At 39.2% G+C, this 25653-nt stretch overlaps 1 protein-coding gene across 1 annotated transcript in view; it reads right to left on the bottom strand.

Moving 5' to 3' along the window:
* Nucleotides 1–25653, bottom strand: part of LOC133138437 (collagen alpha-6(VI) chain-like) — a 58035-nt gene that overhangs the window by 9227 nt on the left and 23155 nt on the right. Inside the window, exons 7-35 of the mRNA XM_061257210.1 lie at nucleotides 24308–24868; nucleotides 23200–23757; nucleotides 22000–22575; nucleotides 20915–21490; nucleotides 19860–20209; nucleotides 19054–19132; nucleotides 18800–18945; nucleotides 17311–17403; nucleotides 17141–17194; nucleotides 14759–14830; nucleotides 14500–14526; nucleotides 14007–14051; nucleotides 13203–13256; nucleotides 12831–12893; nucleotides 12009–12074; nucleotides 10603–10656; nucleotides 10471–10506; nucleotides 9425–9487; nucleotides 9075–9137; nucleotides 8593–8655; nucleotides 8342–8404; nucleotides 6213–6263; nucleotides 5903–5938; nucleotides 5566–5628; nucleotides 5115–5177; nucleotides 4945–4980; nucleotides 4815–4851; nucleotides 4619–4630; nucleotides 1682–2175 (exon numbers count right to left, since the gene is read on the bottom strand). Coding sequence (XP_061113194.1) covers nucleotides 1682–2175; nucleotides 4619–4630; nucleotides 4815–4851; nucleotides 4945–4980; nucleotides 5115–5177; nucleotides 5566–5628; nucleotides 5903–5938; nucleotides 6213–6263; nucleotides 8342–8404; nucleotides 8593–8655; nucleotides 9075–9137; nucleotides 9425–9487; nucleotides 10471–10506; nucleotides 10603–10656; nucleotides 12009–12074; nucleotides 12831–12893; nucleotides 13203–13256; nucleotides 14007–14051; nucleotides 14500–14526; nucleotides 14759–14830; nucleotides 17141–17194; nucleotides 17311–17403; nucleotides 18800–18945; nucleotides 19054–19132; nucleotides 19860–20209; nucleotides 20915–21490; nucleotides 22000–22575; nucleotides 23200–23757; nucleotides 24308–24868 — 4454 coding nt within the window. The remainder of the gene's footprint in view (nucleotides 1–1681; nucleotides 2176–4618; nucleotides 4631–4814; nucleotides 4852–4944; nucleotides 4981–5114; nucleotides 5178–5565; nucleotides 5629–5902; nucleotides 5939–6212; nucleotides 6264–8341; nucleotides 8405–8592; nucleotides 8656–9074; nucleotides 9138–9424; nucleotides 9488–10470; nucleotides 10507–10602; nucleotides 10657–12008; nucleotides 12075–12830; nucleotides 12894–13202; nucleotides 13257–14006; nucleotides 14052–14499; nucleotides 14527–14758; nucleotides 14831–17140; nucleotides 17195–17310; nucleotides 17404–18799; nucleotides 18946–19053; nucleotides 19133–19859; nucleotides 20210–20914; nucleotides 21491–21999; nucleotides 22576–23199; nucleotides 23758–24307; nucleotides 24869–25653) is intronic.

Here is a 25653-nt window from a genome sequence, read left to right as displayed (position 1 = left end):
AACTTTTGAACCAAAAAGAAAATGTTCAATTGTAAATAAAATTTTGGAAGATTCCATCTTTGTAATCTATAAGATGGCTTGCTACATCTTCCTTTAAAGTATTTGTCATTTATTATTTTGGGCAAAAGTGGAACCTCCAAAATGGCACAGAGAAAAACACCTTCAGCAGTTATATATATTTTATAAATTAAGAGTAGTCATATCAAATTACTAAATACAGTCCCCTCCAAAAGTATTGGAACGGCAAGGCCAATACACTGAATTTGGGGTTGAGATAAATAGATGAACATGAGACAAGAGTTCAGGATTCAGTTCACTTCCTCCATTGTGCTTCATACATGACCTCATATGTTTTGGATCATGAGTATATCCCTTCTTTCTCCAGACATTGGCCTTTCCATCGCTTTGGTAGAGGTTAATCTAGGTCTCATCAGTCCATAAAACTTTGTTCCAGAACTCAACTTTGCTCATCTCTGCACTTGTAAATTGTAATCTCACCTTCAGATTCTTACTACTAATGAGTGGTTTGCAACTAACTTGTGGTATAGCCTCTACATTGTCAAAGTCTTCTTCAAATGGTTGATTGAGATACCTTCACCCCTACCCTTTGGAGACTGTGATGTCACTAACTGATGTTTTTCTTCACAGTTCTCAGAATGTTTCTTTCATCAACTGCTGTTGTTTTCTTTGGTCGACCTTTTCAATGTCTGTTGCTCAGTATGCAAGCGGTTTCTATGGTCTTTCTTTTTCAGGACATTCCAAGCTGTAGTGCAATGGCTCTGATTGATTCCCCCTCTTTTCTAAGCTTGAAAATGGCTTTCATTTCTCCCAAAGACAGCTCTCTGGTCTTCATGTTGGTTTATCTTTTCTAACACAAATGCAATATGCACAGACAAGACCCAAGGCTAAAACCAAAAGTAGACATTCAGAACAATTTATTGTTTAACCAATGAATCAGGGCACATCTGGGCAACACCTGTCAGTCACATGTTCCAATACTTTTGCTCGCCTAAAAATTGATGGCCTGATACAAAAGGTGATAAGTTATTTAACAAATCTAGATAAAAAAACAGGAAATAAAAGCTGAGATTCAGATCTGTCATCTCAAGTACATCTTTTGACCTCAAACTCAGTGTATATAAAAAACAAAGTAATTGACCGTATACTTTTGGAGGGGACTGAATAATAATATTGAATCCCTCTAGAGCAATTAAATGTTTACCCGACAATAAAATAATGCATTGAATTAACTGAAATGATATACTGCAGAAATTCAGCTTTGCTATGCCTATGACACATACCCCTTTTCCAGTGATAAAGCTGAATATGCATTCTGCTGTTCCCTTTAAACTTTTGACTACCAAACACTTCAGCAAACAGCTTTTAGTTTTGTCCAGATAGTAAAATGTAACTGTGTTGGTGGCTGTTGCCAAATTTCATGTGTAAGCCATGCAGCCCACCCCCCCCAACACACACACACACACACACTCTCTCTCACACACACACACACACACACACACACACACACACACACACACACACACTCACACACACTCACACACACACACACACACACACACACACACTCACACACACACGCACTCATATACACACACACTCACACACACCCACACACTCACACACACACACACACACACACACTCACACACATGGTCTATACCTCAAAAGCACGGCGGACGTTGGGAGGGTTTCTGAAAGCAAGGACTGCGGGGGTGATGTCGAGGGCCTTGAACTCAAGCACTGCCGTGGTGATTGGAATCATGTCCTGGGACGGCCCATTGGTGATGAAGACTGCTACCTTCCTCATTAGCACCCCTTGGCGGACTCGCTTGAACACGTTGCGGGCCACAAACCTCATGGCTGCCCCAATGTTTCTGCGGTTAGAGGTCCTCTCCAGGGGGATGTTTTTCACTGCCTCTAGTAGGTGATGCTTGCGGTGGTAATCAGAGAAGCGGATAAGGTACTTGGTGTTGGAGCTATAAGACAGGATGGTCACACGGGCCCCAGTGGGACAGTTGCTCTCAGCAATGGACACCTTCTCTAGCAGAGTCTCCACCACCTTGCGCATTCTTTCAAAGATCTGTGGAGTCACATCCTGAGACATGTCCAGGGCAATCACCAGCTCGGTCGGATAAACTGGGCATTCTGTCCGACCTGCAGTCATGTTGTGGGCGAAAGATAAACTATTAATAGCCCTTCTGCATGAGGGACTTTGCATGCTGTTAACAATTGGAAACAAAGAATGGCATAGAATTTCACTGTTTGCAAGAGCCTATCACATAAAGTACAGTACAGTCGTGTGCAAAGATTTTGGCACCCCTGGTCAAAAAGCCATTTACAATTACTATTGAAGTGAACAGAAGCAAACCTTACCACTGAATGATACAATGTTAAACATGACACATTTCTTAAAATTTTAAAGCAAGATTACTTTTTATTTTAATTTTTTTGTTTCAAAATAAAAAAAAGGAAAAAGGCCCTGTGCAAAGGTTTGGCAACCCTGTCAGTTAGTACTTTGTAACTCCTCTTCAGGCAACTATAACAACTTGTAAATGCTTCCTGTAGCCAGCTAAGAGTATTTCAATTCTTGCTTTTGGAATTTTCTTCCTGGCAGGAATTTTATTCTCTATTCTTCCTTTGCAGAAAACCTCTAGCACAGAAATATTCTTCGGCCTCCTTGCATGTTTGAGATCGCTCCACAGATTTTCAATAATATTCAAGTCTGGGCACTGTGGTGGCCATTCCAAAACCTTCCTCCGTCTTTCCTCAATGTACTTTTGTTTTTGTTTTGAGGTATGCTTTGGATCATTGTCTTGCTGGAATACTCAACTCTCTTCATCACCAATGTCTGGACTGACCTTTGAACATTATACATTTCTTCATATTTGGGGGAATCCATTCCACTTCCACTCACACAATATTTCCTGTGCCCCCAGCTGCCACACGACCGCAAAGCATAATGGATCCACCTCCATACTCCACAGTCTGCAAGGTGTTCTTCTCTACAAAAGCTTCAGCATGTTTTCCCAAATATACCTTCTTTGGTAGTGGCCAAAAAGTTACATTTTGGTTTCGTCAGTCCAAAGCACATTGTTCCAAAAGGCTTCAGGCTTCTCAGTGTTTTCTTTTGCATCCTTCAGATACTTAATTTTGTGTTGAGGTTGTTCTTTCTGGCGACTCATAATGTTTCTGTGGAAATAGATATTGAAAAAACATTGAGTTTTTGTAGCCTTCTTCTTGGTAGAATTGAACCATCTTCATTCTGAAATCCTTTGACGACTGTTTAGAGGAACCCATGGTTGTTGACACCATACAGAAGAGCGACTGCAGTTGGATACTTTAGAAAGCATGGAGTTCAGAATATAAAGTTCATCCCTGGAATTTTACTCACCTGACTCATTGAAGCCCAAACAAGTAAATCACTTGGCTCTGGGCATAATCATTTAGTTGTACCATTTAGAGTTTGCTTTAGAGTACCAGGTTTGCTTTCAATCACATACAGATTCATTGTAACAGACATTTAAACCAGGGATGCCTGCATTTTTGCACCCCACTGTAATAGCCTTTCATTGTACAAACATATAAGATTTGAATGTTGGCCAGCGGAGGATGGGAATCCTCCAATAGCTGGGATCCTCCTGAGATGTCTTCCCATCAGGAAGGTAACTGTTTGAGGGTTTTGCTCCCCACAAGGGAGTTTTTTTTCTTTTTCTTAGGGCTGGTATTTCTGGGTTGGGCTTTTCCTTTGTGACAGTCTTTTGTGAAAACTACTATACAAATAATCTTGAATTGATTTGAATTGAACTCACTATATACTGTACGTATATGCTTGTAATACTGCATTCAAAGTAATGATGAAGACAGCTAGCTGGTTCATAGAGAACTTATAAAAAGCACAACCTTTCAATTTTCTATGCCCTCACTGAAATTTCAAGAATAAGGATTGTGCTGTAAGCAAATGTAATATCTATCTGCACACTATTTTTAATATTGCACGAATGTTTTTGACTGGAAGAAAATCTGGTTTCTATTACAGAGTAGTCAAAGAGAGCTTAGTAGAATGGAGTGGACTCAGTTGTTACATGTCAGATACACTGTTGAATGAGACAAACAAGTATTTTGTATAATTAGGCTTTGGCCCCAATGAAAAATGTTTTAAATGCACAATACTCTCATTTTTGTATATTTTTGTATATTTTGTTTACTAGCCACACACATTTCAATAACTAATCTCCATGTAAACATTTAGAAGCTGAAAAACTGTGAGAATGAAAATTCCTCACCCTCAAATAATAAGTGGTTTTCCACAGTAAAATGTTCAGAGTTAAATGATCTCTTGCAGTATACATGTGGTCCCAATTCAACTCACATGAACTCATCAGAGTTGTATTAACACTGGACATATTACTGCAAAGCATCCATTATTTATTGAATGTATCTGTCCTCTGAATTCCTTGGATGGTAGCAATGAAAAAAGCCCTATCCCTATCTAAATAGACGTGAGATCCTTTTTCAATTAATATACATTATATATGCAAATGAGTGCATTTTTTTTTATTATGGTCAGACAAAAGTATCAAATAGTGGCAGGACTCACCAAGGGAGCAAACTGTATGAATAGAAAAATAACACACGATTAATCAGAATAACAAATAGCTGTTTTGCACACAAAGATATGTCAGATCAGTTTAATTGTCCAAGAGAATAATCATTTGAATGAGATAGAATTATAAAAATATTGGAATTGGAATATACACAATATATGTAAATATATGTAAAGAAAGAAAACTTACCACAGTTGTCCCTGACATAATTTACCAGTTGACAGGCCTGGAAGAATAAAATAACACAGACAAAGAGATAAATTATATAGCGAGCCAGAATTTTCTGTAGAAAACACTGAACACCATGTACAATACGTACAGACATTGTTCTTGTTCCAGCTGATCCTCTGGGCCCCTGATTTAAAAAATGACAAAAAACAGTAAACAAATACCATTTTGAAAATATTTTAAAATATTTATTTTGAAGTATTGTATGTTTCCCAGGCATTAGCACAACTGGGGTATTTCTTTTTAAAATCAGGAGCTTACCGGGTGTCCAGGAGTTCCTGAAGCTCCAGGATCTCCTGGTTGACCTGGCCTGCCTGAGTCCCCCTGAAACAATCAGTTGACAAATTATTACATTAATCACATTTAATATGTTGAAGAGCTTTATATTACATTCTGGCTATGCAGTGGACCCAAATTGGATTAGTACTCTTTACATATATATACTCTACATAATGTTCTGCTGTTCCATGTTATGTTAATTAATCTAGAGGAAATATCTTCATATCACCTTCGCTTAGTCAATCTGGCCCTGATGTTACATGAAAGTTATTTAGCTGATGCTTTTATTCAAAGTGACTCATAGCTGATTGGACAAAGCAGGGGCTGTAACTGCATAACAACATCCACATTAAAATATCAGAGCTGGGTACAAACGAACACACAATGTACTAATTTTATTTTTATAAAATACTGCCAAAACATTGACTCATACCCTTCTGCCATGGTTTCCTTTGGGACCCTGACCTCCATTTTCCCCTGGGAATCCATCCTCTCCCTGGAGAGAAAGAAAATGTCTCACCCTCGAACAATTTCAGATTAAGTTGTTTACAGTAAAATGTTCAGTGTTAAATGATCTCTTGCAGTGTACATGTGGTCCCAATTCAACTCATATGAGTTGAATTAACACTGGACATATTACTGCGACGCATCAATTGTTTATTGAATTCCCATGTATCTGCGCTGCAAAATTAAATTCATCAGATGGTAGCAATGAAAATCATATGCTGTGCAGAATAAGTACATGTACAGTTTGTTTTATAACAACTCACCTGCAGTCCAGGGTAACCTGGGAAGCCTGGCTCTCCCTTGAAATCAAAATAATCACACAATTCATGACCTGAATAAAATAAATTATAATGATAGAAATTATAGGTTTGAGAGGTGAAAATATTTTGCAACAGAAATAGCAAACAATGCAATGTAAACAGTAAGGCCATAGTTAATTATATAATACAGAACATATTAATTTAAGCTACTTAAGATAAATAATAGAAAAAAAGGATAATTAAGGTGAGAAAAACAAAAATATTTTTTTTAGGATTTGAGTTTACCACCAGAGAGTGATGAGTGAAAATGTACCTTCAATCCTTTGGGTCCAGGCAAACCATAACCATCTCTGCCATCAAGGCCCTGTATGACAGTCAAAATGTTGTCTGATCAATATTACTTTCAGATAGAGAACAGACATACCTTTCATTATGAAATCTGCAATGTTTACATTGAGATAAAATGTCTTCCTCAGATGGTCTGAGGAAAAAACTTTAAACACATAAGTATTTCTTGGCACACTAATAATGTGCATATTAGAAGTACAGTGAGCTCCATAATGTTTGGGGCAAAACCTTTTTTTTTTTTGGCTCTGTACACCACATTCTTATGTTTCACCATGTAGAAATGACATGGCTTTTTATACATATTCCACCCAATTCAGAAAAATATTCAATCATGTTTCAGAAAAATGGCTTCACAGGTGTTTTAGTACGGTGTTTTCAATTTCTTCCTTAGTGCAGGTATAAGAGAGCTTTCAGTATTTATTCTTGATTCTAGGCTTCTGATTGCCTTTGGGGTCTGTTATTGGCATCTGTCAGCATGAGCAGCATCTTACATTTTCATTGGCTAGTACTTCATCCCACAACAAGACAATGGGCCTCATGCAAGAACCACTTATACAAACAGATTTGTTTTTAAATAGATTGTGCAAGTAATTTAATTTTGTCCTATTTATAATTTTTTCTTTGGTAGCAAAAAAATGTACAAATGGTCCCGACCTGTCATACGAATCATGTAAGCAACACATTCTTTTCATTTTCTATGGGAAGGCTTGCAGTGCATGATGGGTACAGTCTAGCGAGTGCTGTGGTACACTTAATGGTTTTGTATAGGCTACATGCAAATAAAATGCATCCAGCGCAGCTCGTCTGGCTCACAAAACTCAGATGAAACTTTCAAAGTAGGCATTGCAGATCAAATATGAATCAACTGCATTGCTTATCTCTCATCTCAAATGCTTTCAGAAATGTATTTTAGTGTTTACTGACGCCCATAAAATACCATGGACTCGGAATTGCATTCCAGGCAGTTTATAGAGGTAACCAAAAGAAGACAAAGCCGAGATGAAAGTGCTGTTAATGGAAGTATAAGCCAAAAAAAAAAGATTCAGTAGTGTAAGCAGTGGCAGACTAAGGCCTGGCAAGATAGCTGTTGTAAACTCTAAATCAAGTTCCAAGCACTATGCAGCATGTAAAAAAATGAAAATGGTTTGATATAACACGGGAGGCAAAAAACGTGTCTATAACTGAAACACATCAGCTGCAGGGGCAGGACAGGGTTTGGCCCAGTTGTGTACGCTGGAGGAACACATTGGCAAAATTATAGAAGAAAAGTCACTGTCTAGGGCGGCACGGATCGTGCAGTGGGTAGCACTGCCGCCTCACAGCAAGGAGGTCCTGGGTTCGAATCCCCGTCGGAAGGGACCTCTCTGTGTGGAGTTTGCATGTTCTCCCCATGTTTGCGTGGGTTTCCTCTGGGTACTCTGGTTTCCTCCCACAGTCCAAAGACATGCAGGTTAGGCTGATTGGAGAGTCTAAATTGCCTGTGGGTGTGAGTGAATGGTGTGTGTACCCTGCGATGGACTGGCAACCTGTCCAGGGTATATTCCTGCCTTTCGCCCAATGTATGCGAAAGCCCCCCTGTGACCCTATTCAGGATAAGGGTTAGGATAATGAATTAATTAATGAGTCACTGTCTAAGGTTCCATGCCCTCTATATAGCAAACATTGTTTAGGTGTTTTATGGAATGAACTCCAATTAAGCATTCATTCATCAAGATTACGCGAAGGAAGCATCACCCATTTTAATGATTCATCTAGCTGTAATTTTTTATATGATAGGAACAATTATAATATTCAATTGGCTTATTAATCAATAATAATAAAGTATGAATGAATGAATGGAATAATAAAAGCAAAAAAAAGGTTTAGATCCGTGTTTTTTCATTTACACACATCTATAAAAACCATGTCTATAAAAATACCATCAAATAAAATATGCACTTTAACCATGTGTGAATTGTTTAATTACAAATCTAAAATTTGGTGTACAGAGCCAAATTAAGAAAGAAAAAAAAGTTCACTGAATTATGGGACAGCAGGCAGCAAAGGGTCAGAAAATGGCTAGACAAATAGAAGTAATCAGCCGGCAAATCTAACCGGCATTCCTCTTGGTCCCAGGGGTCCGACTGCTCCTTTCCCTCCAACATCTCCTGGCTGGCCCTGCAGGGGAAAGCAAATACAGATGAGAGACTTGAAAGCAAGGAAACAGGTAACAACAATGTCTTTGGAGATACAGTATATATGGTACTTTGGTCTCATATTCTATACTGTTCTTGAGCTTGTGTATGTTACATATTAATGTACAGTGAAGACAAATAATGAATCAATGCTGAATCCAACTCTCATACCTTCTGTCCTTTGAACCCACGGCTTCCAGGCAATCCCTTGTGACCGTTTGGACCGGGTGTCCCCTAAGCAAAATGAATTCACACACAATTGATACAAATGACATGTTTTGGACCATTTCCGACTAGTGTGGAGTGAATTTAGCATCTCATTATGATCAGCAATCACATAGGCAGATTACCCTGAATCAAAGTCATAAACCTTACATTGATTTACTTCCAAACCCTTTGCTTAGTTAATTTCATTCTTGTAGTGAGGCAAAAAATGAACTTCACAAATGTTAAGTGAGAAAATGTTAAAGCACAATATTGTAATGCACGCTGGGTGGGACCCAAGTGGCATGCTTCTGAAAAGCAACCAAAGCTGAAAATGTTTTTATGTCATTCAGTGTTATCACGGTGGTAACAGATCATTGTAACATTCAGTGATATTATTGACGATCCAGCTAGATGTATAGTGGATGGATAAGCAGCTTGGGGCTCACCTGTGGCCCAGGAAGACCAACTGTCCCAGATGGTCCAGCTTGACCCCTGGGTCCTCTCACACCCTGACAAAAGAAAGAGATCACCTTTATAAGAGTCTTGTCTTCACTAGTGTGTCTCAGTATTATTTTTTGCAATGTTCTAATAATCATTTGTCATTTTGAATCACAATCACAGCATTTATTAGATAAATATTTGTCCTCACTTCAACCTGTCTAAAGTATATGTACAGTAGAAGAACATTGCTTTAAATTAGATATAGATTTATACACAACTGCTGATGTGGAAGTGGCAAGAATATTGCTAAGATAAGAGATAAAGGGATATGGGGTGCTGGGGTGCCGTGTGTCACCTGTGGACCAGTGGGTCCGGGGCTCCCTGGAAGCCCCAGCTCTCCTGGCTCTCCCTTCTCCCCCTAAATGTGTCAGGACAGAGTGTCAATGCACACACACATATACACACACATATACACATCCACATATACGTACGCCCACATATACAAACATTTCCAGACACACCCAGACATACACAAACCCACATATGCACATACATACAGTACACACACAATCAGTAAGGTTTCCACCAGGAATTAATAGCAGAGGTGCTGAATTCACGAGCACCTCCACAAACATCAGACAAAAATCAATAAAACCTCTATAAAGCCTGAAAAGTAAAAAAAAAATGAAGTACTGCACGAATTTGCACCTGTGTAACATGCCATTTGGTTCTATTAGATGTTATTGTCATATTGTTCAACCTGCAATGGACACTTGTCCCCATTATGAGAGATGTATTTCTAGTTGTCAGTATTATTCCATAGCATGCCTGATAAATAGCTATACTTTAGAACTTTAAATACCATCTTACACTGAAAGACAGGAACGTTCTAGCAGTAGCACAAGTCTGTCTGCTCACTACATTCAAGAAAACCATGTATTTACCTGATGTAGTTGATACTGTCCTTTTAAAAATTTTGGCAGAGCTGCTTTTTGAAATCACCTATGAATCCTAAGATTATGTTCATAACAATGACTGTAAAAATCCAAGTCAGGTCTTTCCTTGTTGTTAGTCTAAAATGTTTTTTTTTTTTTGTATAACATAATTTCCCGTAAACTTTAGTGTGCGAAAATCCCAGGAGGCCAGCTGATTCTGAGATGCTGGAACCACCACAACAATCATTCCATGGTCAAAGTTGCTTAGATCACACCTCTTGCCCATTCTAAAGTTTTGTTGAACAACAAATAAACCCCTTCACCATGTCTCCATATGTTATATGTTAAGTTGCAGCCGTAATATTCGCTGTTTGGACGAGCAAATAATTTGCGTTAATGATCAGGTGTAAATAAAAAGTGGTGACTAGGTGCATGCCACACATGCAAAACTAAAATTATACTTTACCTGATCTCCAGGCGGACCTCTTCTACCCTGAAGACCCTTTAAAAATAAGATGCAACATCAAAAATAAATGTATGCAATACAGAAGCAAAAACAAAATAGGAATGTTTGGGGGATTGACAAATAAATTCTTACTCTATGTCCCGGAATACCATTTTCTCCAGGAGGGCCATCATCTCCTGCATCTCCCTTTCAACAAGAGCAGAGCAAGAAAAAAAGTGATAAAAGCATGAAAAACAGTTTTTCAATGAAAAATAAAAATATTATTCTTTCTCTGTGTGAACACCTTTTGAACTTTTAAATCTTGGGATGAACTCAGATTGTCCTTTTGCTCTACCCTTGATATTGAAGCCAGGAAGCACCTTAGCTGCCTGGCAATGTAAGTATGCCTCAGTGGATTAACATTCTATTTTTCAAACCAGTAATATTGCTCCAGTCCTTAAATTTACCCCAATGCAAAAAGTCACTGCTCATAATCTGTTCTATTTCATATTGATTAAAAACTGAGCCAGTTATCTGATTCCTCCATTGGAAAGAGTTCATAACTTCCTCTTGAATGTGTTTTTCTTCATAGTTGTTTTCAGGTTATATTAGAGAATATAAAAATAACATAAAAAGTGGGTAAAAATACATTTAATTCCTCTCTTAAACGCACTGCACACTAGCTTTGATCATGTAAGAACACAGCCAAGCACATTTCACTTTGATGAAATCGCAGCAGCATTTTGTGAGAATAAACTGCTTGATCTGCACAAATCTTATGGACTAATGGATATTTATGGACTCAATATATCATGAATTTCAAAGACCATTCAAAAAGTTGATGACATTTCTCTGTAGTATTAAATGTAAAGTAAGTCATATGCTTGCATTTCCTACTTTCTAGAGACGGATAACTCTCTTTGCAAGTAACCTAATGCCTGGTTCTGAGAGTGAGGCAGTCGCCGCAGTACTTCCAGGCAGGATTCACCATATTCAGTATTTCCATAATGAGTTAAAAGAGTGTAGTCATGGTAACCTGCAATAAGGTTACTATAATGCACCTCACTGTGCCTACTAGTGAACTAGCCAAGCTGCACCTGCTACATTAACATATTCAATACATAAATAGACAAAATATAGTACTAGGTACAAAATACAGGTTTTATGCAATAAATGTAAATTATTTTGGATGAATATGGATTATGTTGCTTTTTAATACCAAATTATATGGCCACCTATTTATTTGACTTATTTTAAATGATTGGCCATTACCAAGCTTCCTTCAGACAGTGCTTTCACAAATCCCCTGGTAAATCATAATAAAACAGATCAGCATGTGTAGACCAATGAGAAATGGTTTCACAAGACAGTGTTTTCTGATACTATCATCAACCAATTATGATAAATCTGGATAGTAAAAACTGGGCCAATCTAGTCTAGTAACTTGGTTATAATCTGGAAGAAGTTAGATTCACTTAGATGTAATTGATTGGAAGAGTTGGCCCCCAAGAGAATGGCAGATTGAGATGTGCATTTTGGGGGTCAGTTTTGTCACATACCTGTATTCCTGGGTTTCCATTTTCACCGTTTGGACCAGGAGCAGTGTTATCCTCACCGGGCCTCCCCTAGAGTACAAACAAGACCACAGAGAGGTTATGTGATAGTGTAGTGTAATAAGTAGTGAATATGTAGTAAAGTGAGCTTACTACATATAATGTTATTGTGCTTGCATCCCATAGAGGCACTATATCAAAAAACAAAGGAAGATCACTGGACCGCCATTACTGAAGCATGGCATTTTTGAGGGATTTGGTCTGCTTCCACGGCCCAAAACCTCCAGACAAAAAAAATTATGCAATTAGCCTTTTACTAGCTAAAGACCAAGTTTCCCAGCCAAATCTCATCTCACTCATATTGCTCCTTCACAAGGGTGACAACACATTCTATCCTGGTCACCAATGTCATAACTCATATTTTCTTATCTCCCCCTCTAAACTACCAACTTATAGACATCAGTATTAGCTTGCTAAGATAACAGGTATGCAATTGACTCAGACAGTGCTCTGACTGCTTTCAAAAACACACCTGTGCGGGGGAATCGAGCCACACAATTAATTCTCCAAACACTTTGCCTCAATTGCTTTTTTAACTTGAATAATAAAACCGAAAATAAAATGTTTCCTTGCAATGTTCCTTGTAACTTATATGCAAGGGTATACCCTGAAAACATTTACTCTCATTCCAGGAATCCTCTGAGAAACAAAAACAGTGATCTGGGTATGATTTTTCAAAAGGGTTTTCAAATGAACTGATAAACTGGTAATGTTAGCATTGTAATCATTGAGGGTGGGAGTAGGTACTTAATATCAGATGATACTTACAGGGTCCCCTCTCAGACCAGGCTGACCTCTGTCCCCATGTTCCCCTCGGATGCCGCTGCGGCCCTGCAACAGAAGTCAGTACCCATCAGAAGTCAGTGACCACCTCTTGGCACTGCCATTTGATATCACTCCATACAATTCTTGCAGTGATATTTTACTCGGCCCTACTCTGCCATCTCTGGGAGACGGGGATGTGCATGCATATGAGAGTTGAATTTATATAAAGATTGGGTGATCAGAGTTTACTGTATCAGAGGCCAGCGTGGATGGTAGTGCATAAAAGTTCTAATAAAATTGTGCATGGTACACAATACATTGGAAGAGCTGTGTGAAGAGTACTATAGTCGATGGTATGAAATAAATGTCCTTAACTGGGCTGCCTGGACTTCCTCTCTCTCCTGGGGCACCTGGCAATCCAGTCACACCCTGTCAATTCAACAAAGTGAAAAATAACCAATCAATCAATAAATTCATCAATGAATGAATATTACTTAATTAGTGAATGAATGATTGACTTCAAATAATGAAGAAATCAATTAATGTATTAATTATATCATTAATAATTTGTCAATTAATAACATGAATCCTGGAACTGATTCCATTGAAATGCAGTCAGTTCAGTAAAACTAAAATGTAATTAATGAATTAAAAATGCCAGTTATGTTCTATGAGAATTCTTTCAATTAATTACATCCTGATCTCACTCAAACTGAATGCAGATGAAACTGCATTAAGTGCTATTAGCTTAAGCACATAAATCTGCCTGAATTCTGGGGAATGTCACTGGCAAGTGTTAAGGCCAGTTTATAGTCCAGCGAGTGTCACTAGACTGAAATCGCAGAAAGTTAATGAGCGTTCTATTGACGCACAACGTAGACTGTGGTTGTTGTCCTTAGCAGTCACCCAGAGAATAAACCAGTTCATATCCAGTGCACGTTGTTGGTTGTAAACTGGACTTTAGTTAGAACACTATGAGAAAGTATGTTTTACGCTAAACACATATGCAAATGACTACTACACTACTCTGTACATTTATTCTAGAATCAGCTTTTGAAAATCAAATCCAGATACAGATGCTGGCTGGAGCCCTCTCCTACGACAGTAAATAACTGTAAAAATTATATTATGAGTTTCATATAAATAAATAGTATTATGTGTTTTCAAGACAGAAAGTACCTGCTCTCCATAGACCCCATCCAGTCCATGATCTCCATCTTCTCCCTGTCGGAGAGAAAGCACAATCTACATCATTTATGCTTCATCATAGCATCAGTACAGAAATCATTGCATATTTAATATTTCTTACTCCACAAATTGGACCAGCCTTTAATACCTCCTTCCACCTGTGGTAGGAATGCTGCAGCTGAAGCATGTGCTGGTGCAATTGCCGAATACAAATACATTCAATGGATATTGCTAAGCAAATTCCAGCATGACAAGGTATCAGATATGGCATTTTTAATATGAAAATAAATTCAACGTTACAGCTTTAAGCAAACCTTGAAAAGGCATTGTAAATAATCCCATTTTGTTCCCAGATCTCACATTTCTTCATGTTTTCATGTACATTTCTTACATTTTTAACAGCCTTTAATTTTTTAAGAGAATGACACATTCCATGTGTGGAGCAAATTGTGAAAATTAGTTAAAGGTGTCAAAACACACTTACTCTGTTGCCCCGGTAGCCTCTTGATCCCTGTAAAAAAACACATGTGAAAGTAATTTCAACACTCATTTGATTGATGTTCAGACCTATGCATACAAGATGGTCAGCATATCTGATTCACTTTATATGGGTTGTGCCCCTCTTATATAGCTCAATTTACCTGACCATTAGTTTGTTTGTAGTTGAAATTGAGATATTCCAATATAGGAGGAAATGTGTGGGGCTGGAGTAAATGCATATTTGGCTGAAAACACTACCTTACCTTGATTCCTCTATCCCCAGCACAGCCCTGTAACCCTTGTGTTCCGTTCAATCCTGGTGGACCTCTCTCCCCCTGCAAACAGCCGCAGAACAGAACAGGCAGTTCCACCCTCCCTATAGTATATAGTCGACCCTGGACCTCATTCACAAGTCCGCACACAGAATCAGACCACAGCAAAAGGAAATACCCTCACCCATTCCAAAGGAGCCCTAAATGAGCACATTGCAGTGATAAAACAAGGAGGGAACACTTTGGTAAATGATTGCCTTACAGCTGCAAATTTTGGACTGTTCCCAAGCATAACTTTTGTGTAACCTCACTATGAAACAGGATTATCAGAGTTTAAACAATACATTGCCAGTAAAGCCTGGAATTAAGTCATGGCAATCCATTAGAAAGGAAGCTCCTCAGAGGAGACAATAGCAACATCTGTACATATTACAAGAATCTATTCAGACATTTCTAGAATATGGTAACCATGGAAAATAGACAATATTAGTGAGGAGGAGAGTGCCAAATGTTGGTCCATCCAACATGCTTGCCGTCATTTGGGTCACTTCTAAATAATTGTTAAAACTGTCAGTTATGCACAACTGTCATTTTCTGCACTAAAAAAAAAAAAAACTATTGTTTTTGTCATCTTCATCAAAGTGGGAAGTTTCCTCCTTTACTGGGGCACCAGAGCACACATGACATGGGCAGTGCAGACATGCGGACGTGCGAGCCAGACACCCAGAGGTGGCATAAAAGAGAGGTCTGGCTAGAGTGTAGGGTCTGAACTAAGTACAGTTAAATGCAAAGTTACACTGGACAGTGACACAATTATTGCTGGTTTGGCACTGTATGCTAGTACACTGGATTTGAATATACAATGACATGGTTGAATACTCAATTCTGATTGGCTGGGAGGGGTGTGTTATTTTTCCATAATTTTTTTGTCAAAAGTTGTTAGCAAGCCAACTGTTACAATATCATATGATATAATAACACAGTCTTAAGCGATGTTGGAGCCGCTGCCAACTCAAGCATTGTCAGCTTGTGGTACATTAATGACTGTAGAGAGTAGCTAATCGTAGTTAATATTGCCAGCCGTCCAGAAAAATATGGAATTTGAAAGTAGCCTGTTTAATTAACATGGACACAGTTGGTTCTTTGAGAATGATTAGCTAGGTTTATAGTTTAGCCCCTGTTTTGAATATAATTCAGTAGTGGGCTAAATAGCCATCTATTGTGGCAGGACCAGGGGACTGGTATTTGAGAGCGGTATGTCTCTGCTCACTGGCTCCATTCACTGGTCGACTGGGTGTATTACACACTACCCCAGGGGAAGAATGCTGCACATCTGAGGGCGGTTAGGCAACTGCCAATAAAAGCCTCCACAGCCCAACTCACGGTGTGAGTACCAGTGTGGGAAAGCATGGTGAGTGGAGAAAAGAACATTAGAAGAAGAGTCTTCTTGATTTTTGGTGGATTTCGATCATTTTGGGGCGGCCTATAGCGTAGTGGTTGAGATACATGACTGGGAACCGCAAGGTCGGCGGTTTGATCCCTGGTGTAGCCACAATAAGATTGTCTGCCAAATGCCATTAATGTAATCATGACATGGTAACCAGCTTAGCTAGCCACATAATAGAGATGGAATATCTAAAGTGAAGGTAGAGAAACAGAGCAAGGCATTAATTTGTTTTCATTGGTTTATTTTAACTTTCTGTGGATCCTGTTCCAGAGCGCACCTTCTACTCTTTTGGGTTTTCCTGGTTTTCCCTCCAACCCAAAAAACATTGTTCAACCATATCTGTTTGGGTTTCAGTTTATAACTTTATTGCACAATCCTGGACATACCCTTGCCTCACCCATTGTCCTGCCACACTGTGATAACAAACATGCTGTGGGACCATTTTGACCTAGACTTGATAAAATGTTGAAATTTTGCATCACCCAGGGTTCCTAACTTTCTCGAAAGTCTGTGGCCCCCTTTAAGTTATTTTGACCATCTGAACTTTGTTACATGTTGTTTTCACTGTCTATCATGTTTCTAGAGGTTTGATGGCAGATGGAAAGGAACTAGAGTCCCCAGAACATGTATGTATAAACGATATTAAATTACATTACATTACATTACATTACATGGCATTTAGCAGATGCTCTTATCCAGAGCGACGTACAACAAAGTGCAAATCAAACACAAGAACAAGTGCAAAGAGGACCTGTGAGGACAGTACAGTACCTAGTACCTAGTCCTAGTGTAAACATACAGATCATCAGAACCCTTGAAGAGTAATTAGTTTGCATAAAAGTTATGGCTTAAGCCTACTATAGTAAACATTTTGTTTCACATCTTGTCGGCATTAATATGTGCCTCCAATAAAATGAATAACTCACAACCCCTCCTTCCGCTCCTGGGAATCCAGGGTGACCCTTTGGACCTGGCAAGCCCTGTTTAGGAACAGATTTAAAAAAATGACAGGGTTTAATATGTACACAACAGTGTGGATCTGGACACTGCAAACTACCCTGTCACAGCATGGCTATATCACTGGCTGGAGTCTCACCTTTCTTCCTGGCGACCCCCTTGGACCACGGGCCCCCTCCTGACCGGAACACTTACACATCACCCCACAGCACTCTCGTCCTACTACAGTGTCCTACAGAGAGAGAGAGAGAGAGAGAGAGAGAGAGAGAGAGAGAGAGAGAGAGAGAATATATATTTATTTCATAATTCACTTATATTTCTTTTTTCCCCTCATTTTTATTATTATTATTATTATTATTATTATTATTATTATTATTATTATTATTATATATACACTCAATGTGGACATTACCATACTGAATTCATTGTTGTTAACAACTTTATTGTATTTCATGTTGTTTGTATTCATATTCCTATTCCTTTCTGCGTGTATGCTTTGGCAATATATACAAATATATTTCATGCGAATAAAACATTTTGAAATTGAATTTGAGAGTGAGGGGGAGAATGAGAGAGAGAGAGAGATTATGTTTATAGTATAGTGGTGCTATTGCTACTACTACTAATATTACTATACATTAGATTGTCTGTTATATTTGAATCTTTTATATTTATTTGGTTGTTATTATCACATTTGTCTTTGTTGTTATTATTTTGATTGATAATAATGCTTTGGCAATATGTATTTTAAAACATGTCATTCAATTTGAATAGAATTTGAAGATGAGAGAGAGAGAGAAATGCATTATTGTTACTGTCCTGATTAGTGTTGTAATTTAGAAATTCATGTAAAGTGTCTGGACATTTTATTCCAGTGTGTTTTATGTGTCATTGTCACTTGTTTTATTGTTAAATGCTTTAACACTTTAACGCTTTACTGTATCCAACATGTTTTCACAAATTGAGTGGTTGCTTTACTTTGGACAATGAGTGAGACTGGCTGGTGCTATTGTCGGTACGCTAACGGAATGTCATCTGGCTGGCTACTAACTTTACCTGCACACAATAACATTGCTGAACATAACAGTCCATTTAGAACCGTTTAGAGATTAGCCTCATTTTAGCATTGTGTCTCGCCATGTTAAGTCTATAGGCAAGGTATCGTCGAAATGTAGAATTTTGAAATGTAGAAATGTACTGTCATGAAATTACAAAAAGCGTATATATTTCTGAATTACCCACAGAATGAGTGGTATTGCATCATGATCCAATTGATCGAAAAATGTTTTAGCACAAAAGCTTTTATGCAAATTTTCTAATGGCATCCATAACACGGAAATGGTGCAACATAGCAGTACAAAAATAGTAGTTGGTGAACCCGTTGCCATTGTAGCAGACCTCCGAAATGGCATTGAGATTGGTATTGAAATGGATGAGATATTGAGGTTAAAAATGTGCTATTTTGAATCAAAGTGCCAATCAAAGCTATAATTAAGCTGTAAAATATGACCATTTGGTGTGCAATGTAAAGCAGATTAAACCAATGTAGGCTATAAATGATCAAATAATAAACTTTCCTGATGGGAACCTGCAACAAAAGCTGAAACTTTGATGTGACAAATACTCACGATTTGCTTTAACATGACGCTGGCTACATTCTGGATGCCGATGGACAGGGGTTGCTTATAGCCGAAACCTCTTCCAAATTCAACCATCTGAAGATCGCTGGGGTTCCGGACTCCCTCCAAACCAACTAACAGCAATGCTTGGATTCCTATTCCAGAGGCATGGTGGAAAGCAGAAGGAAATTGTGAGGAAACAAGAAAAAACAAAACGATGAGCGCCCCCAGCGCCTCTGTTCTGTTCTTGTGCAATTCTCTACCTTCTCTTCTGAGGCGGTCTGATTCTGCCTCTAGCTCCTCAATGTTGTCATCAAATCCATCTGTGAATATGATCAGGATCTGGGGGAAAACAAAACAAAATGACAAAACAAGTCGTCCAGAGAAGTCTGAATAAGGAAAGTCGACTGACCAAAAGGGTGTATCACATAATAATATAAGTAATTACCATATTTAATGAGTATGGTGCTACATTTGTACACCGTGGCTCTGTACACCATGACTCTGTAGTACATCCAGAAAACAATACATTAGGGAACAGAGATGTAAGGAAATGTATTAAATTACTCAGTCCTGATACATTTTTGTCATTTAAATTAGGCATTTCCATTCCCACCCGGTGCTCATATATGCTCCCTGTTGCCAGCTCAGGAGACTGAACCTAACTGCATGTTCTCCTCAGATAAATATTGTGCCAGCTAGCTTTTCCTTTTCACAGTACAGCCACAAGCTGGACACATGTAGAGTGGGGGTGGAGGAGACCCAATCATACATAGGCACAGAGAGAAAGCCCAGAGCAATAAACACTGGCAACTGAATCCTTCCCTTACATCCCTTGGGCAACACAAAGCCAATTGTGTACCACCCCTGCAGGGCTGCCAACAAGTTGCCACTAGTATGGGCCAGATTCAATCTCAGGCCATGGTGTTCCCCCAGTTTTTACTGAGAAAATCCACATGAGCTTCACATGAGTTTTAACATGTTAAAATCACATGGGCGAGATGTGGAACACATCATTATTTTCTGTCATGTCCTGTATCTCCACACTGAGTTCCAGTGGTTAGCTCACCTTCACACCAGCGCGGGATTGTTCCTGGAACTTTTTAGAGAAGGCCTGCAGCAACTGCACATTAAAGAAGGTAGCCTCGGAGGTCTGCAGGGCCATCACCTTCTGGACCACCTGCTCATTATACAACTCAAACTCATAATCGTTAATGACGCTCCCATCTTCCCCAACCACCAGGAAGCCAATGTTGGGCTTCATGCTTTTGCCTTCAGTGCAGCAGAGTTCATCCAGGGAGGATGCATATCGGACGATGTCAGAAAAGTATGCCTTCAACTTCTGCTGACCACTGAAGAGTAGATCAGCTCGGGCCCTCCGGGACATGTCAAATCCAATTCCAATGTCCACAGAGCAGACTGTAGAGAAAGACCATCACACTGTACAAAAGGTTTACCCACCACAACAAATAAACAGTCTTCAATGGTTTTTCATTCCAGGATTTATACAAACAATTTTGCTGCTCACATGCTGCATATGTAGCAAGTCACCACACACCTTTATGTGTTTTATGAGAGAAAATACATATCAAACACAAAGACTGTCTAGCTACATAGTACATGATAATATGCCATTATATATTATGATTGATGAGTACAGGCATTCATTCACAATACAAGAAAAGGAGTGACTGTCAGAGGTAGGAAAAACAAGGACTGAAGTAAGGGTCCAGCATTGTGTCAGTGATAGACATGGAATGTTAGATATTTGCGATGAGGTCTAAATCTTAATTGGGACCAAAACCTGTAGTTTCATACTTTGGAAGTTGAATAATTCTGTTTGGAATCTGGAGTGGACCTGGTATAAATGTTTTTATATACTACATATCTTACCTGCCACAATGATGGAATTGATACAGTTTTAATCTTAAATCTTGGTTTCTAATTAAAAGCTAAAACCTGTCTCCCAAATATCCCACAAAAAAACCTAAAATATCTCCCAAATCCTGAAGAGCATGAAATAGTAGATGCTAGTGTTGCTTAAACTGACACATCAGTTTATTGGTTTATTGGGTAGTTCTCAAACATAGAATCCTACTCAATGAGTATGAGGTCTCCCCTCACCTTCTGGGCGGTCACTTTGTGGACGGCATATTGTATCCACCACATTCTCCTTGATCTTCTCCAAACCAGCAAAGTCGTGGGCAGTGAAAAACCTGTCATGGAATCCTGCAATTTGCAGCAGCTCAAAAGCGTGGATCCGACCCACACCAATGACAAACACGTTTATGTTCATGGACCTCAATACCTCAGCTGCATGCTCCACATCGTCCAGGGACTCCCCATCAGTGATTAGAACCAGGTTCTGAGAAACTTTTTGGGCAATCCGGCTGCCAGTGGAAGCCTGAAAGAACTGCTGGATAAAGTACAGAGCTTTGCCGATGAACGTGCCCCCTCCAATTTGGTCTATGGCCAGGATATTGTCCTTGACATCAGTTATATTGTCGTACTGGTTAAGATAAAAATGAATATGGGGGTCCGTGCTGAACTGGGCCATCCCTATCCTCACATTTTCCTGGCTTACTCGGAAACTGCCCGCCAGATCTGACACAAACTTCTTCATCATCTTAAATTCAACTTCCCCAATGCTGGTGGATCCATCCATAAGTATAACCAGATCCGCCTTCTCCTTTCCACACACTGGATGGGAGAAACAATAACAGTATTAAAGTGGAGTGAGAACATTTGAATAAAAAATGTTAGTATGCCCCCCAAATTCTAAGATATTAATTCAACACAACCACTTTTGCCATTATTCATTCATTCATTATCCTAACCTGAACAGGGTCGCAGGGGGGCTGGAACCTATCCCAGCATACATTGGGCATCGCAGGGCACACACACCATTCACACCTATGGGCAATTTAGACTCTCCAATCAGTCTAACCTGCATGTCTTTGGACTGTGGGAGGAAACCGGAGTTCCCAGAGGAAACCCACACAGACACGGGGAGAACATGCAAACTCCACACAAAGAGGCCCCGGCCGACGGGGATTCGAACCCAGGACCTCCTTGCTGTGAGGCGGCAGTGCTACCCACTGCTCCATCCACGCCGCCCACCCTTTCGGCATTATGTCCATGGAATTAACTTAACTGAAGATGACAGGCTGACACATTTAGAAATTGGCGGCCACAAACAGTGTGCCTACCTGGTTTTGTTTCAACACACAGCACATTAGAGAGGTTTTTGTAGAGCGCTTCCAAGGCTTGATAGCTGTCCACGTAGAAGACTTTCTTTGGATCCCCCGTCATGACTTCCAGTTCCTTCTTGTCAGCGCCCCCCACTCCAACACCGTAAATCTTGATGCCCTTCTCCCTCACTGCCCTGGACCACACTGGAAGAGCCACTGCATCTGTGGCCTCCCCATCTGTGATCACCATCAGGATCTGAGGAATTTTCTCAGCACCACGACCACCGTGTTGTGGGTCAAAGAAGGCTAGTGAGTACTGCAAGCCCAGGGCCGTGTATGTGCTACCGCCTGGTGGCTCCAGGTTGGCAATAGCTGTTCGAACTTCTCTTTTGGTGTAGTACTCGTTCAAAGTAAAACTGCTTTTGGGTGTGTCCGAGTACAAGATAGTTCCAAACCTGGTACGACTTTCCCCAACATTTGTGTTGTTGACCATTGATGTCATGAATTTTTTCATGCTCTTGAACTCCTCCGGTTTGATGCTGCTGGAACCATCCACTAGAAAGATCATGTCTGCAACCTCTGTCTTCTTGCAGTCTGTTTAAATCCATGACAATTAATAGTAAATTAGGTATTTGTATGACATTTTGTCAATTACACAGCATAGATACATTTTAAAACAATGCCTTTTAACACCTTTTAAAGTGTCTTATCTTTAATTTTCCAGTTTTGGTGGATCTGGTGACGTGGTGGCCACAAAAGTTTGTTTTCTCACTCAGAATAACAGAGTTCCATTCGAAATGAAGTTATTACTAGAAGCATCTCAAGTGCTTATTTTTGTTAGAACATAATCCAGTAGTAGCACATTTTGGAGAAAGAAGACTCCCTAGAAACAAACAACAATGTTGTCTGAGGATCATACCCAACCTAATTTTAAAGATGCTTTTTGGATTTCAGCAACTTGCACTTTTACACTTGGCATGCAAGTTCCTGTGTGTGCATCACCCATCACACTTGAGTATTTGGTGGGATTGTCGCACATGACACACCAGTGGAATATGGCACATAAAGGAGCAATTGCAGAATGCAAACATATTGAATCCATATTGCTACAAAAATATTTGTGAAAATATATCAAATAAGGTATTTTTTTTATATGGAAAAAAAAGGATTGCCACTTTAAGCATTTAAAAACACATCTTAAAAAAAAACAATACTCACCAGCCTCTGGGTGGCAGAGTTTAAAGAGAATTAGTTTTTCTAAATGCTGGAGAGCGTCAAAGTCTCTCTCAGTGAAGACCCTTTCCTGGGCCCCGCTGATCTCCAGCAATTGGGAGCTGTTGGCGTTTAGCACTCCAATTGAATAGATTATCACACCTTTGTTTCTCAGCTCTTCAGCTGGCTTGGCCACTTCATCTTGGGCCTCACCATCAGTGATCACAATCAAGAATTGCCTAACATTTAAACGCCCTCCCTTGGGTGAGTCAAAGTACTTTGAGGCAAAGGACAGCCCAGCTCCTGTGAGAGTCCCTCCATCCAACTGCTGAATGGAAGTGATAGCCTGTTTAATGCTCCCTTTGTCATAGAACTTGTTAAGGGGGAATTCTTCTTGCTGTTTTATGCTAAACTGCAAGACACCGACATGGAGCTTGCCAAGACCTACTTCAGACTTGTCCACAATAGACATTATGAACTGCTTCATCTGCATGAAATCAGCAGCACCAATACTACTTGAACCATCAATCAAGAAGAGGACATCTGCTTCCATATCCTTGCAAACTATAAAAAAAAAATATATATATATATATATATGTAAGTTAGATATTTATCAAGGCAATTTTCTCTGAAATTACCTAAAACTATATCTTAAATAATTGGTGTTTGGAAATTAATCTTTGCTAACATTCTAAAACCTAGTAACTGATTTACTTTTTTATTCAAAATCTAGTTTCACTTATCACACCTTAAACATAGTATTCCTTTCTAAGTAGTTATGCTAAAACAAAAACACAGCCTATCTATTTCCAAATAGGGTTTGAACTGTCATAGTAAAAAACACCATTGCACACCATTTCAAAATCATCATACTAATTTCATTACCATTCATTTATATAATGCCTATAATGCCTATAAGGATTTTTCTATTTCAATATAAATTGCATTTTATTTCCTGAAAGGACTAAATTGAAATAAAATTGAAGCAAACCTGGTTAAATATTGTGCTTTCCTGATTTATGCCTATTCCATCCCCCATATTTTATGAAGAGTTATATGCCCCCTGCCCTGATAGGAAAAGCCATTTGGGAGTGTATGGATATGGGATACATACCCTCTTCAGAGCAGATGTCTGTAGCAATTTCATCTTTGATGGGTTTAAGAGCATCAAAGTCATTGACAAAGAACTTCTTCTCTGGAGAACCAGCAATCTGCAGCAGCTCATCCTCATCAGCACGCTTCACCCCAATGGCATAGATGGTAACACCCTGATCACGCAGCTTTTTTGCTGGCTGCTCGACCGGGTCAGAGGATTTCCCATCAGTGATGATGATGAGAAACTCTGGCACCTTCTCGCCCCGGCTCTCGGAGGCTTCTTTGAACAGTGGGGCCATGAAGGTCAGTGCTTTCCCAATCTCTGTCCCCCCACCCACCTGGCGGACATTGTCCACAGCGGTCTCCAGGGAACTGCTAGTGGTGTGCTCTGTCAGACGGAATTCAAGTGTGGGGTCATCTGCAAATTTCACCACTCCAACCCGGACATAGTCCGGCCCAATTTTGAACATGTACAGAAACTCGTTGATGAACTTTTTCATGTCTTTGAAGTCATTTGGATAGATGCTCCCAGAGTGGTCGATCAAGAAGTAAAAGTCTGCTACTGCCGTCAAAACACAGCCTGAAAGATCCGGGATATAGTGAGAGGAGAACATAGTGAGGATGGTATGAAAGAGAGCAGAGGAACAGTGTGTGAAAAAAGTACCAATATTAGCAGCAATAATTGTAAGAAAACACATTCTATAATTTCATATCAGTCTTCACATTTCCCACCTTTCTTTGCAGAACTGATTTAATTCAGAGAAATGGATAGGTTTTCAAACATGAAAAACATTGTTTCAGGTCCTGCCATAGCATCTCTATTGGGTTCAAGTCTAGGCCACTTGACTGGGCCACTTTAATTTTGTTTCTTTTAAGCCATTCAGATGCGGACTTGCATTTGTGCTTTGGATCATTGTCTTCCTGCATTACCCAATTATACTTCAACAACAACTTACTGTGGTACAGTGGAGTCCCAGAGCATTAGAAATGGCTTTGGAGAGACCGAGTCAAAGTCTTTACTTGAACCCAATAAAGAAGCAGTGGCAGGACCAGAAACGAGGAGTTCATGCTTGAAAAATTCAGAATTTGTCTGAATTACAGCAGTTCTACAAAGAAGACTGGGACAAAATTTGTCAACAGCAATGTAAACAATTAATATCAAATTAAAAGAAGGGTTTGGTTGCAATTATTTTAGATAAAAAAGGTACAACCAGTTATTAAGTTTAAGGGGGCGATTACATTTGGGTGAATTACACATGGGTGATTTGGGTTTCATTACTTTTCTTATTTAAAAAATGAAATAGTAATTAAGAGATTTGTTTGTGTTTACTCAGGTTCCCTTTGTCTAATATTACATTTTAAATA

The sequence above is a fragment of the Conger conger genome, chromosome 1, assembly GCF_963514075.1.
Source record: "Conger conger chromosome 1, fConCon1.1, whole genome shotgun sequence".
In the NCBI taxonomy this organism is placed as follows: Eukaryota; Metazoa; Chordata; class Actinopteri; order Anguilliformes; family Congridae; genus Conger; species Conger conger.
The sequence above is the reverse complement of the archived record's forward strand: the minus strand, read 5'-3'. Positions and strand labels throughout refer to the sequence as shown.